The 15,480-nt window shown below is 47.4% G+C and overlaps 1 protein-coding gene across 1 annotated transcript; it reads left to right on the top strand.

Moving 5' to 3' along the window:
- The first annotated feature begins 34 nt into the window (after positions 1-34).
- Positions 35-10,676, top strand: csrnp2 (cysteine-serine-rich nuclear protein 2). Its single transcript, XM_076042081.1, has 5 exons — positions 35-929; positions 3,400-3,572; positions 3,669-3,931; positions 6,341-6,637; positions 7,426-10,676. Exons 2-5 carry the CDS (start codon positions 3,413-3,415, stop codon positions 8,329-8,331), a joined length of 1,626 nt encoding a protein of 541 aa, XP_075898196.1. The 5' UTR covers positions 35-929; positions 3,400-3,412; the 3' UTR covers positions 8,332-10,676.
- The last annotated feature ends 4,804 nt before the right edge of the window (positions 10,677-15,480 follow it).

The raw sequence follows: 15,480 nt of genomic DNA, 5'->3' as shown, positions 1-15,480 counted from the left end.
CAAACGACATAGTCTAAAAACCGGTTTTGTGTCAAATTCTTAACCGCAGAGATGAACAAAGGAGCCGCGCGAACACTCCATCTCCCAGCGTCCTCTTTGCGCACGGCGTGCCTGTGACGTCACAGCGAGTATATATTCTGCCACGGGGAAAAAATTCCTTCCTCCATTGTTACGTTCTAACAAACGGGGCCGGGGCGAAGCGACTCAGGGAGGCGTCTTCTCAACATTTTGCAGGACGTACGGTGACATCGAGCCCCGCGGAAGGAAAACTTGAAAATAAAGCAAAAAGCCCCACGACTGTTTGGAGGAGACGGCCAAGTTAGCACAGCTTTGTTAGCCGAGAAACGGGGGAATAAGACAGCACAGATGCCAGCGGACCTCTCCATCGCAAGCACTCCGAGGCTCACGTCGGGAAGATAAGACACTCCGGCTGATCACGTTATTCAGAAAAAAAAAAAAAGAGAAATGCCGGGGGACAAATGGGAGCTGACAATATGACGTCCTCTTGTCTCACTCCGCCGTGTGTCCTTTAAATAGCCGGGCATGCAGCGTTTGAGTCAAAGCCGCAGGTCTAACAAGACTGCCGCTGCCTGCTCCACCTCCACCACCATCCAGTGTGCAGAACAATGAGCAGGAAGCCCGAGCTGCCTCTCAAACACGTATGATGGTTGCAAAGTGACAGGAGACATTTCAAGCCAGGTCACTGCACGGTTGCTGTCTCCTTCCGACCGACCGGGGAGGACCGGTGGGGAGACCGGTGGGCGGGTTGGGGGGCTTCTTCGTCTTCTTCTTCCTCCTCTTCGTTTCCCTAAAGCACAAAAAAAGGGGCCGCATATGACACGGTGCTGAAAGATTAATGTGCAGCTCACCCTGGGGAAGGGAGGCGACCTGCGAGTGGTTTGGAACAAGGCTCCCTGTTTCTGCACCAGGTAAGAAAGCGCGTTTAGTGTTCACGTTAACCGGGCGGTTTGCTGAGAGAGAGAGAGAGAGAGAGAGAGAGAGTGTGTGTGTGTGTGTGTGTGTGTGTGTGTGTGTGTGTGTGTGTGTGTGTGTGTGTGTGTGTGTGTGTGTGAGAGAGAGTGTGTGTGAGAGAGTGTGAGAGAGAGAGAGAGAGAGACAGAGTCTGTGCTGCCTGTCTGTTCGGCTGATAATATCCACCCAACACTAACCACACACACACACACACACACACACTCACACACACACACACACACACACACACACACACACACACACACACACACACACACACACACAGTTAGACAAATAGATCCTGCAAGTCCCTGAAGTCACAATGGTGTGCTAGCAGCCTGACTCGAGTCCTTAAAGGGGCAGGAAAGTAGTGAGCTTATTGTTTGGTGTTTTTTTTTTTTTGTATGTGTGCCTGTCTATTTTTTTCAATGTGCACAGAATTCATCCTCCTGCTCTATTTATACTTAGAGTCCCATGATAGGAAATTCAGGTGACACAGATGCTGCAAAGCATACGGAGCTTTTTAAGATTTTCCACCGGCCTCATCAGGAGTAATGGATCAGAGTTGAAAGAAAGGAATAAACCCTCACAGCAGTTGCTTTATTATTTATTGCGCAGTCTTGTGACGTCTCCTCAGACATCCGTCCCTAAATCTCCTCCCTGTTAGTGCAGCTCTATGCATTACGAAGGAAATGTTGCACGTTAAACTTTAGCAGGGCTAGATTTCTCCTGTGGGAAACTCCCAATAATGGCCCCTTATGGGAGTGACGACCATTAACATTTTTAGCCAGACTCGTCTCTTATATCTGCCTTGAGCAGACGTAATGCAGTGATGAGTGTGGTTACCTCCGGAGCCGCCTTATTCCCCGCTCGTAGTTGTATAATAACTATCGTCCGCCTTGTACACCTTGTACAATTGGGTCAGGCGTTGTGCACTGAAAATATGTGATTATCAAAAAGGCACACTGTATTTTAATCTCTGCTCTCGGTGGGTGTGTCCCATCTGATGGATCAGCTTTCAGCTTCTTGATTCACTCGCATCGATCCCCTCTTCTCCTTTAATGGAAGAAATTACAAAGGGGCCTGTGGAGGAGGAGGGGAGGAGGATGGGAGGAGGTGGCGGGGTGCAAAGTGGGGGAGACGCAGAGTTCTTTGGCTCAGAGGCTGTTTCACATAAGCCATGCTTGTCTAGTTGCCATGGAGACGTGATGATTTCAAAGTGAGATTTCATCCGAGGTGAGCCGGGGAGGAGGTGATGGAAATGGAAGCGCGGTGGATGGAAGAGGATGTTGTGGTCAAAAAGCCAATGTCACCTTTCAGTTTATGAGAACTGGACTTATGCAGGATCGTAACACTGAGCCGCTGATGCATAATGGGGATATTTTACTACTCTTTTTTTTTTTTTTTTTTTTTGGGTGCTGTGTCACTTACTGTGCAGTAATGTGATTTCACCTTGCGAGGCAACCGGATGATGACATTTTAAATCGAAGCTCTATTAAATTCCACAGATTTGGGGGAAAATTCCATCTGGTAGCTCTGATTGGATCTGATCGCTTCCTGATGAAAGACTGTTTGAAAATTTTGCCCCAGAATTCACTTTTTTTCATTTTATTTGTCACAAAACATAATACTGACAATTCAGATTTTCCCTTGACTTGGCAGGAATGACACATTATTTCAGAAAGGCAGCTAACTGGAAGATTGTGTGACAGTGAACTGATCACCTTGCAATTACAAACACACGTTTAAACACAACTGAACTTGAATAACACACTGAGGCCGTAGTTTACCAGTTCAACGTTCACTTCAAATACCTTAATCTGAAGACTACTGCACTGGACTGTTCTAAAAATATTTGGCACTGTTTCGTGTTGTTTGTAGATACATTTGCTTGATTATGTATATTCTATATTCTCATATGTTTTGTACATATGTAACAACAACTTGTGACACATGATCAACGACAGATGTCTCCGTCTCACTGCCAGTGTTTGCTTGTATTGATCTTTTTTTGTAATTTGTTGAAGCTTGTGGCAGTGAACCCATGCCAAACTACTCAGAGGGTAGTAAAGAGTTAAAATGCACAGTCACTGTCTGCTGGTAGCTGTGATAGGAGGCTAAATCCTGAAAACTTTGAGACGGCCTTCCAATGTACTCGCTCGGATTTAAGACAGAACGAATAGAAACCCGTGTTCAAATTCTTTGTTTTCCCTTTTGCTCCATGCGCGATTGTAAAAGGGCTTTAAACGGCTCACGTCAACGCTGGTAAATAGCATTAATCAGCAGTGTGATCAAGCGGAATCGGTGTCGGCTGTAAAATTTTTATGCTGCGTGTCCCTGGCAGAGGCAAAAGGTGGCGTCGTTACACTGCGCGTTGCTGCCCGTGCAGCCGACGGAGGCCTGACGCCTGCTGCTCTCTGCCCTCAGACACGGAGTTTCCATGGAGGCAGGGTCGTCCCTCGGCCTCAAACGACGATATGAAGAGGTGGACAACAGCTCTGCGTTCTCTACACCCAAAGACTCGGACGATGACATCTCCAGCAGCGACAGCGCTGACAGCTGCGACAGCCTCAACCCCCCCACCAGCGCTCCATTCACCCGTGAGGAACGGCGGGAGACGCACGTGCAACATGACTGTCGTATTTGGAATTATATTTAATAATCCCTCTACGATTTCCTCCTCCTCTCCTATACAGCCACCTCCATCCTCAGACAGCACAAGCCGTCGCCGGGGGGCAAGCGAGTGCGCTTCGATGCGGTGACGGTCTATTACTTCCCCCGGCGGCAGGGCTTCACCAGCGTGCCCAGCCAGGGCGGCAGCTCCCTGGGCATGGCCCGCCACCACTCCTCCATCCGACGCTACACCCTGGGAGAGTTTGCCCGGGAGCAGGAGATCAGCCACCGGCACACCCTGCGCCAGCACCTCCGCCAGGAGAAGCTGAACGCACGAAAGATGAAGGTAGCGTCCGCATTCTGTCCCTGTTCTCATTCTTACCCTGTAGGCAGTGGCAGTGGTGTGGCCACAGGGTGAGATCACGACTCACGTAGGGATGACAGTAAGTACATACCTGAAATGTCTGCATGACTGGTTTTGTTATTCTAATTGCAACTACTGTGGTTGTTTGTATTTACTAAATTTTTTCAGTGTGACCTAAAAAGAGTTGGCCTGTGAATTAGAGAACAGGAAATCTTCACCAGGGTTAATATTAATAATAAACCTATGTCAGCTTGTTCCTGCTGTCTAAGGGTCAGGGTGACTTTGAAGTTCCTCTTTCACTGTCTTGTTTACCCGAGAACAAAATCCAGCCCAATCACCGAGTCAGAAATACATGTTTATTTATTTATCAAAAAAAAAAAAAAAAAAAAAGATATTGTAAAGCGTAAAGCTTTTTGTCACATTATCCCCTAGTCGTACGATCGCCTTGGTCACCACTGGCCACCAGGTGGCTCCGCCCCCTGGCCATTGGCCTGTGGAACCAAGTCACATTGCGTCAGGGCCTGAGGTCATCAGAAGTCGTCAATGTTTTGCTGATAAACCATAAGGCAGGTCGTCGCAGAGCATCAGATGGAAGGAAAGCGAGCAGCATTGTTGGCTAAAATGCACATACACACTCCTGAGGATTGGGACGCCCTTCATATTCTTTCACATGCATTTGTCCATATTAAATAAAGTCCTTTAATTTTTTTCTTCTTCTTTTTTTTTTTTGGAGAACAAGAATTTGAACTTTTGGTTAGAAGCAATTATGTTTAGGGTTTTACTCTTGCGCAACTTTAACGACCTTCAGTATTTGCACTATTAAGGCTATTGGACTTGCAAAAACTATGCAAGAACATTTTTTTCAACAGAACTGGTGACGTCATGGCATCCAGAGTGGTGATATCACACGCCCTCTGTGTCGCTCTCCTGACTCCCTGGAAACTGGCCAGACTGGCTGTGCGATCATGTTGTGCATGCGAGTTTGCTCTTCCTCGCTGCCTTTGGAACCGAGCCCCCAGTCCTGCTCCCACATGTCAACGTGTGGAACAGAAGGTGGCAAACGTGCAACCTAAGGATGATGCAGCTAAAGCCTCATCTTGCAGTTTTACAGGACAACGGCGCTACAAAATGAAACGCAGAGTGGCGCACGCTCTTGTTGCACACTGGGGCAGAGAGACGAGTCACAAGGCGTGATGTTTTAACTATTTTAATTCTTGGCGATCTGGAATACATCCACACCAGCATTAGCCCTGCTAGCCCCGCAGCTGCACTCTGCAGGCGACCAGTACATTGAGTGGCATCTACATCATGATCTCGTGCATACCCAGTTCACGCCCATTCACTCATGTTGGCCATCTCGGTTATCAAGCACACTTTAGCTCACAAATGGTGCGAAGTGATACGACATAAAAACGATACATGAACACGAATGCAATGACACACTTCTGTGAAATCATAGCCATTACTTTTAACTTCCAATCACTTCGGTTCACCTGTAATACAAAAACACATTTAGCATTAGCTGCTCTCCGCAAACTGCACTGCAGGCTATCGGTACATTGAGCGGCATCAGGACCCCCTGGAATGTATAGCTGCCACCAGCTGCCTGTGTAAAATAGTTCCCAAATAATCAAATTAGGCAGAACTGTCTGCCACGACACCTACTGCTAGTGGTGGTATTTATTAACAAAACCATGGCAATAATTGACAACAACAACAAAGACACTAAAAAACGAGTAATGAACTATTGAATTGTCTAAATTGCCAATTGTCCATGTCCAATAGAACTCTGGGTTCCACACTCTTCTTGACGGTAATCTGAATTTACTTTGAGACCTACAGAGTGGTGATGGCGCTGTTCTGTCCATCATGTCTTCATTAATGCAGAGAAAGTTCAACGTCTGCTCCACTGGCGGCTGCTGAGAAACTACCGAGCTGACACCTAGTGGTGAAGTGACATTGCGTGTAGTCGTTGACAGGTGGGGCCACAATAGGTTCTAAAGTTTGACACGGGTGCTGGACCGGGGACCGGACCAGGAGCACATGGATGGAGTTTTTTTGGTGACCCACCTCATAGGAGAAAAAATATATTATGGGATCTGTAGAAAACGTGCTTGAATGTCAGTCGAAAATGAACAAAAGCGTTGTCTTTGAGGACCCTCACTATTTAACTCTTTATTGAAATGACTCTTAAAACACTGAAAAAAAATTATGAAATACAACAATTTTATGACTTATGATTAATAAGCACACGTCTGCTGGAGTCCCTTTTCATAAACTCCACGCAATTCCTCGTTGTGGTTTGCTGTGAGATTTTTGAGATTTCCAGACAAGAGTATTTTGATTGTCAGTTCACCTCTCGCCACTGTCTGTCTGTCCGTCTGTCCACAGCTGACGAGGAACGGCACGGTGGAGTGCGCCCAGGCGGACCTGCTCACCCTGGATGACGTGTCGGACGAGGACCTGGACGTGGACGGAGTGGAGGTGGACGACTGCTTCTTCCTCCAGCCGCTGCCCACCAAGCGGCGCCGGGCCCTGCTGAGAGCCTCCGGCATCGCCCGCATTGACGCACGGGAGAAGGCGGAGCTGCGGACCATCCGGCTGTCCCGCGAGGAGTGTGGCTGTGACTGCCGGCTGTACTGCGACCCACGGCACTGCGGCTGCAGCCAGGCTGGTATCAAGTGCCAGGTAACTGTTGGCATCGCTTCGCCGTGACTCACACAAGTCCCTTGTTGCTTGTTTTGTTGCAATATTTATATTCTCAGGCGGAAGTTATCCTTGCAGTTCAGTGTACGTGTACAATCGGACTCACTTAAAGCTGCGCAAAGTATTGTGGTTTTCTTTGAAACAACAGAACTGCCACCACCCAGTCAGATGAAATGCATCGTTGCTGTTAATCTGTACTCTCTTTGTTTTCATCAACTGCACTAATTTCCACCATTTGGCTCACAAACTGACAGACGCACAATCAGACCCCATATTCTGTATACAGTATGTATACGGTGCAGTTTTCAGTGTGTATTTGTGCGTGTCTCTCTCCTTCGTAGAACACATCCAAAACGAGCATATAGCTTTGTTGTACAGTTGTGTTTGTATGCTTGCACCTGGCATTTCACCGGTGTCAAAAAAGAGCAGATTAATTTTCAGATACATATGACATATTACACGTATATGAAACATGGTTTAAGGACGAATGGTGAATGCAGGAAATCATATATTCCTCTCCCAGGCTTTGATTAGTATTGTAAACTACAGCCACAACAGAGTGTGAATGTGATGTATCCCTTCATCATCTCATTTAAGAATAATGTTTGATAAATAAAATATCAATCTTACTATTTTGTTCAACTTAATGTCTGTGTATTTTGTGCTGTACACCCAACCGTTGTTTAAACCTTCATAATTGTTAGTCTTATTTTTCTTGCCCCTTGTCCTGTTGCAGTAATAGAACCAAAACCACCTCTGTGTCCCTTCAGGTGGACCGCATGTCTTTCCCGTGTGGCTGCTCTCGTGACGGCTGTGGCAACCTGGCGGGCCGCATCGAATTCAACCCTCTGCGCGTCCGAACTCACTACCTGCACACCATCATGAAGCTGGACCTGGAGAAGAGGAGGATGCTGATCCACGGCGCTGGCAGCCAGTACGCCGACTCGGACTCCACGGCCTCCCCCTCCTCCACCTGCCCCGCCTCCCCCGAGCTGTCGTCCTGCGCCGGCGCGGACTCTGAGGCGGAGGAGAGCGAGGCGCAGCCGGTGGTGGCGGTGGAAGTCCGAGACCTGCTGGCTGAGCGGGACATCCTGGAGCGAGAGAATGAGACGGCCGTGCTGCACCTGCAGAGCGCCGAGGAGCAGGAGCGGCGGGAGAGGGAGGAGGTGGGAGGGGAGGCGCAGCAGCCGCTCTGCCTGGTGCCCGGCGCCCTGGCGGGGGCGCTGGTGGGCGAGCAGGGCGGAGCGGTGCCGGGCGTGGAGCAGATCCTCCTGCAGGGGCCCTTCCCCACAGGGGCCACGGTGCTCTGCATCACCGACAACCAGGAGGAGAGCCCCCTCAAAGACTCGGCCCCGCTGCTCTACTATCAGCTGAGCCCCATCGAACCCGGGGCCTTCGAGAGCGCAGCGCCGCAGTCGGAGCAGGAGGGGTCCCTGGCGAGCAGAGGAGTAGGAGGAGGGCGTGTGGAGGAGAAGCGAGGAGGCGAAGGCGAGGGGTCAAAGGTCGAGAAGCCCGAGAAGCTCACCTGCACGAAGAGCTCGGGCGGCCTCGAAGAGAGCGTCAAGGTCGGGGAGGAGGAGGAGGAGAGGCCCCCGGGTCCCCAGCAGGGCGGCGCCGAGGAGCAGCAGGGGCCCGGCTCCGCTAGAGGAGGAGATCGGCTGCCTCCCGAAGTGTAGCTCTCGCTACTCTGCAGATATTTTGCACATTAGCTTCATCAAAAGAGAAGAAGAAAAAGGAGAAGGAGTTTTATTTCCTTTGTTTTTTTTAGCATCACGTTTTAATTCCGCTGCGCTCACTAACCACAGACGGTTGCCGTCTCCTGTCGTGACCGTCGTCAAATTGAATTCTGTTGTTACACTACACTAGAGAGAGAGGTGGTATCCCTCTCCCATTCCCCACCCAAACCCCTTCCACCCACACATGTAATGTGGACGCAGTCGAAGGCAACGTGTACGTCGTTTTCAACGGGGGGGGGGAGGAGACGGTGAGGGGGAGGGGTCTCGAATGCGGCCTTAATAGAAAAAAAAAATGTAAAAAACAAAAACAAAAAAACATGGAAAAACATGTCGTGCTGTCAGCAGTCGTTGGGGCTGTGAGAGGACGACAGCCGCTTCAGTGCAGTGTTCAGACACCGACGAGCCGCCTGCTGGCCGACGCGTCGAGCTCTGGGCACTTAAAACGCAACGATTGTCCGCTGCGTTTCAGACGACACCCGGTGGCTCGCTCCCTGTTACAGCCGAGCTGCGCTGTAGCCAAGCCAAACGAGGGGCCACCGAGACCTTTTCTTTTTGTTTTTTCACTGAAAAAGAGACCTAATAATCCTGGGAATACTTGTTTTTTTGTGTACTGTATATGCATCTGCGGAATGCCAGGCAGAGCTGAGGATGCTGAGGGTTTGCGATCCGTTGCCGAGGGCGAGACGGCGAGGAGCGCGCAGGCGCTGGCCTCCGCCGTCGCCCTCCATGCTCACCACGGGCTGTTTTTTTTTTTTTTTTTTGCAAACGCAGTCGATTAGTCAGCAAAAACTAAGTTTACCTGTAGTTTAAAAGAAATTGCCTATGATATTACCTATTATTTCACTTGGTAAATGTGTCTTCTTCGTGGAATAGATTCTGTCGGTTTGAAGTCTTTGTTTTTAATGGTAAAGAATATGTTGAATATGTTTCTTTCAGACTGCTGCACTGTAACGCCATGTAGTGAGTCGTGTCACATTGTCAAGGAACGGCAGACTGGGGGGGGGGTGCAGTTTCCTCCTCTTTACTGTAAAAGGAAATATGAAACTGCATCAAGTTCCATTCATTCAAAAAAAAAATTGAAGACTGAGAAATCAACTTGTTGAAAACGGCTCTACAACACAGAAGTGAGGCTGTTAATTTATAAAGCCGACTGCCCGCAACGTGAATTTGGGTATTTTATCTTTTATCTTTACATTATGTGTGTGCTTACTTTACATTGGCGAGTGTGCGTGAGAGAAAGTTGTGTGTGCATTTGTTGGTGCATGCACATGTGTACGTGATGTTTAATGAGTAGGATGATGAGGGCTGGGGGTGGGGGTGTGGGTGGGGGCGGGGAGTGGGGGGAGGGGTGTTTGTTTGTCAAATTTAGGATGCATATTTTATCTCTGAAAGGTGCTGATGTTGTTTCCGATTCACTGAGTTTTCTCTCCCCCTGACGTCATGAGGGGATACGATAACCAAGGGGGTGCAGGAAGCGTGAGAGGGCCTCCTGTAGGAATGCAATAGTAACTGCACTGCAAATCAATAACGTGGCAATTCTGGAATGAGTCGTTGTTGTGATGGAGTATGTAAAATGCACTCGTGTAACACTTCTGCTCTCCAAATGTCTTTTCTAACGTGTCCCGATTTCTTCTGCGTAAGTGTGCCGACCCCTCTCACACAAAATCGGTGGTGTCCAGCCAGCTCGGCTGCTGGCTCCTCACACAGGAACCGGCTGCTGTGTAGTACGAGAGGTCTGATGTTGTTTCTTTGCCTTTTCTTTTGCTGTCTTAATATCATAAATCTACTCAAGAGTTGCCATCTAGCAGTGGTTCTCAGACCGAGTTCAACAATGCTTTCGTCCATCAGACCGAAACAAAGCAAAGTGTCCTGTAGTTTTTCGTGAGGCGGTAGATTTATTGTGTTAGTGCGTCTTGCCTTGACACCGTGCCAACTTTGAGGTGATGACAATTACAAGCTTCCTGTTGTTTGGCTTTTCGTCCTCGGCTTTCTGCTAATAGACACTTAGGTGTGGGACCACTGCAATGAATCAACTCCACTACGCATAACTGTGTGTGTGTGTGTGTGTGTGTGTGTGTGTGTGTGTGTGTGTGTGTGTGTGTGTGTGTGTGTGTGTGTGTGTGTGTGTGTGTGTGTGTGTGTGTGTGTGTGTGTGTGTGTGTGTGTTGAAAGTTCAGACTTCATCTAAGAGCTGTGAGTGCCACTCTCATGCTAACTGTTGCCTAAAGTGGACTAAAAGGTTTTTTATACAAATAATAAACATAATAAAGTTCACCTAAAAAGGTCACCGTTTCACGTGAGTGTATTTGGACCCACTTCAATGATGCACACAGTGTCGGGATCTTAATATGGAATTCCTCCACTCGGGACTATATAGACGTTAAGAATGGCTCCTATGAAGACTTGGATGTGAGATTAATTGTATTTTAATGTAAGCACCATTTACAGTAATGTATAATTGAATGAATCACTTTGATGGATCACTAGTAGGACAAGTAAACACATGCTAGTAATGACCCGAGGATACCGCGTGCGGCTGTCGAGACTGGGAACCTTTGTTCTCACTCTGCAGGCTGCAGAGGTCATGAGAACGACTGTGTGCGCTACATTCCCTCGCCGCTAGGTGGAAGTATACACCCATATTAAGCCTCGAACGCACGCCCACGGTAATTGCCGCACGTCTCATTCGCTGCAGATGCAAATGTGTTCATATCTCATCTTGCTCCATTCAAGGTGACCGCCAGTGATGTAGCGGCTCGATTTGAAGGGTTAAATAGAGTCGAGGCAAAGCAAATTGATTAAAAACAAGAAATGGACTACAGGACAAAAGCTCAATGGTGAGACATCAGCGTGTCAAAAGTTACTTCATTACATTGTAGCTAGATTAATTTACTAATTACAAGGTTTTAAAAAGAAACATCACCACTCGTTACTTTACTTTCCAATTTCTCAACCGACAAATTACACATTTACCACAGATACACAACAAAAATAATGCCCTTCATTTTCTATTGTGTTCTTTCCAACCTTGGCCATTCAACACACTGTACATTATATAGAGAGGCAGGTTAGCTAGGCATTAGAAGAATAAATACACCCATCCACATAAAGACACAGGCCTCTGCCTCACTGCCTAGAGGAGGAGGTCAAGCAGAGACAATACGATGGACCGATTGGCAGCAACACAGGTGGATGTAAACGATGGCTTAACGTGAACATGAGACCAGCCTGAGCAAAATGTTATCCTTTAACTAATAGATAACTAGAAAATATTGTATTGCAGGCCAACTGCATTTGTGTTTGCCACAGTTTTCAGGCGGACATGGCTTGAGTGGAAGGTAGTGTAGTTCCTGACATTTTTAAAGTCATTTCTTGCCTTCTTCCATTACACAACAGCATAACAAAATGACTGTAATCTGTTACACAAGACTGATAAGACTGTAACAGACGTGTTATGATTGAATAAACTAAATGTAGCCATCGATGCAGACAGCTCAGCTCTTTAGCTGTATTGGAAATATTTTACCCTCCACACATCTTCCATCCTAGGGACAGAGTTGTATCTTCTCTCCTGCTGTTGGTCGTTCCAACCCTCTGACTTCTGCTCTGCATCTTCTCTCTCTCTCACCAGCAAAGTTCATGTCACACTGGAGCCGCGTGGCCTCCCTACTGGCTCCAAGCGAGGATGTGAGCTGCGGCAGCACCTCTCTGAGTGTCTGTCGCTGTGTGCCCAACATGTAAACACCCAAATATCTGGAGATGACAGGATGCTGATTCAATGCCTTGATGCGGCTGCCCTAATTGAGATCACAGGAGACATTCAGTGTTTTGATGCGGCCGCTCCAATTCAAGTCTGACTCAGTTCGCTGCCTTTTCTTTACTGGCAGTGACGAGCGACTTTGTTTAGCTGGACAGAACTGAGAAACATTAAAATCCTTGTTGATAAATTGGCAAAACCAAAAAAAAAAAAAAAGAGTGGAATATACTTATATAATAACATTGTTATGTAAATTTGTGTGGAGCCAAAATGGAGGTTTTCAATGGCGGGCAGAGAGTGTTTTCTGCATGGAACAACAGTTGAGGAAACTGAAATATCTGCTCTCACCAGCCCTCCCACCTCCCCCCTTTTCAATGGCAGGAAGTCACTATCAGGGGGGAAAGTGAAACAATGTCCCTTTGCTTGCTGAGCCAGATGTAGCTGCATCTGAGAGTGGCGTTTTGCCAGAGACCCCTGGCACTGCGGTCTCTGCTCTGGGACGCAGGATGCAGGCTGGCCGCTCTGACAGTCACTTCCTCTTGAACTTTTTCAAACCAAACACTGAGAACTGTACTACAAATAACAGGCACATAACAAGCCTGGGATAATTCTAATAAAAAAACAAAAAACAAGTGCAGTTTAATGCCAACCCTGGTGTGTTTACGTTCCATTATATTGCCTAACAGTGGTATTAACCGCACATATACAGTTCAAATATTGTAAACAGGCTGGAAAAATGGCTTTCAAAGAACTTGGCATCGTCTGTTTAAACTCTCTGGCCTTTAGCTTTCTATTGTTTACTGCCCGAATGGCAGGAAGAATTTAAAAAAAAAAGAATTTAAAAATATGCTCTATGACAATTTCGTCATAGAGCATATTTACCACTGAAAAATTAGGAACCAAATGGGATTGGCTCCTGATCCATAATGTTCATTTCGGCCTCATCTGTTCTTTTGCACATCTTGTTTGGGAATGAGAAGGTTATTGAAATGATGTTTGTGTATGCAGTAATCAAGGGGTCCAGTAGTGCATCCTTTAAATGATGACTCTTAGCTGTGTTCTGGTTGGCTGGCCAAAACCAAACTGCAGCCAAAAAAAAAAATGATGGCCTCTCGAGATACTTGAACTACTCACTGGTTTGGGAGCTCTAACACCCTAACATGAAAGAAAATGATACCTAATTGCAGTAATAAGTAGGTCTTTTGTGGATATGAAATGTAACTTGGACGGTTGGGAGGTCGGGGAGCCAGATTTAACTTGAAGCATAATTGGATAAGTTGCAGTGTTTTTGAGTTGATGTTTAATAATAATTGCATGGGGGATAAAGAGAGGCCTGGTCATTTCAGGGGTGGTGATGGAGCCCATCACAAGCCTGTGATAAAAAGTTTGAGTAGGCACTGGGAAGAGCGATTATCAGAGAGGGGCAGGCTGATGGTTTTAGAGCGTGCTGACAGACGTGCACTCTCCCCAGCATTATTTGAGCTTTAATTTTCCCCCTTGTGACTGGACAGCGAGCCGCCGGGAGCAGCCGGGCATGACGACTTGGCGCAGGCCAAATGGAAAGCTGCCACGCCACCGCGTCACATCAGTCTGGAAGTGCTGCTCCAGCGCCTGGAAAGAATGCATCCCCTCTCCTTGGCTCCCTGTGACGCCAGCACTACGGCATCATTAAGGCCCTCGCCAAGAACCGAGGGACCGAGGAAAATCCAGACCCCTCACACAGGGCTTGTGAGCTCAGGAGAGAAGGTGCAAGGCGGTAGAGAGCCGTCTTAGTAGGAAGAATTAATGACGGCAGTAGAAAAACATAAAACCGTATCTGCATGAACTTCCTCCATTGGAGCTCTCAGGTGTGGGTCTAGACCAAGCGTGGTCAAACTACGGCCAAGGGGCCATATGCCGCCCATTACGCCTTCTAATTTTTTTCCTCCTGTGAGGTGGGTCACCAAAACACTCCATCCATCTGCTTCTACTCCAGCCCCTCTGTCAACTTTTAGAACCCAATGTGGGCCACCAGTCAAAAGGTTTTCCCAGCCCTGGGCTTATAGATAAGAGTGTTTCAAGGATAAGCCCTGGAATCCACCTGCCACAGAATGACGTAATGCACCAAACTCTCCTGTTATTGTGGACACTAACCAGATTCCAACAGTAATTGAGTCTCATGACTAAAGAGTAGATTAACTGGATGATGATTCTTCCTCTTAAACAGCAGCATGTTTACAGCTCCATTACCCGCTGAGTACAGGAGAAATGCTTATGGAAAATGAAATAGTTAATGTTCACCTTCATTTATAATTGTTAATACATATTTGTGTTTTTACAACAGTAGAGTCTAAAGCTGAAATATGGGTTGTGTTTTCCAGGAACACCGAGAGGATGGAGATGGTTGTGTCATGTCATGCTAACTCTGTAAAATGACAATGGCAGGATGCGCATCAGAGGAAATCGAACCTCAGCGTGATGAAACTCCTGAGTGACTCCCAGCAGAACCGGCAAAAACAGCTGTGACTGCGAGTCTCCAGCTGCAGGAAACACGGCGTGTCTCTCTGGCTCGGCCTCGCCGCTCCCGGAGGACGTGTTTGTCATCGCGGCGTCTGTTGCTCCCTCACAACAGCGCAAAAACACAATATAACACGGCAGCCACCCAAGGAAAAACATGGCATGTTTTCATTTCTCCCACTTCGCGTACAGTAGACGTTTCATTGTGAGTTGCACTTACTCCTGGACTTTCAGTCGGGTAATCAAAACCGTCCCGTGAGCCGACTCAACTGGCAGCACGCCCGGCTTCTCTCAAGGTGGACGGCCGAATGTCTGAACGCTGACATAGCCACCAAACAGCAAGCGGCGGGTTACCTCATGTCAATGTCTTCTCTCTTACTCATGAGATAAAAATGTGACATCATCTCAGTATTATCAGGAGAGGGAGGGAGAGGAACTCCTCGACCGGCCGTAAAATCTTTGATGATGTTCCATTAATTCTATCAAATAAATCAATTTCTGATGCCAATTTGGTGATACTTTTCTTGGCCGTCGCCATTGGCGGTGAACTCTACTTAACTTGACAAAGGAAAAGATTAGCAGTGTGTGACCAACTCCTGGCCAGCGGGTGATGATAACGCACAATGTTGAACTTAACTCTTGTGAGGAAAAGCTCTGCACTTGTTAAGTAAAACATTATTGACCACTGAGAAAATACATTAGCGTCGTTTCGGTAATGTGAAAAAGGTCAACCTGATAAAAATGTTGCTAGTAATGCTAACGTCATTAGCAGCAGCAAGGCTCATCTCTGTGTCTTCCTGTCTTTTTTCCGCCCTTCCTCTTTTCTGGGGATTTTA

This window comes from Nelusetta ayraudi, unplaced genomic scaffold, assembly GCF_046127955.1.
Source record: "Nelusetta ayraudi isolate G7.1 ecotype Tasmania unplaced genomic scaffold, CSIRO-AGI_Nayr_v1 ptg000070l, whole genome shotgun sequence".
Classification (NCBI taxonomy): domain Eukaryota; kingdom Metazoa; phylum Chordata; class Actinopteri; order Tetraodontiformes; family Monacanthidae; genus Nelusetta; species Nelusetta ayraudi.
This window is presented reverse-complemented; position numbering and strand designations above follow the sequence as displayed.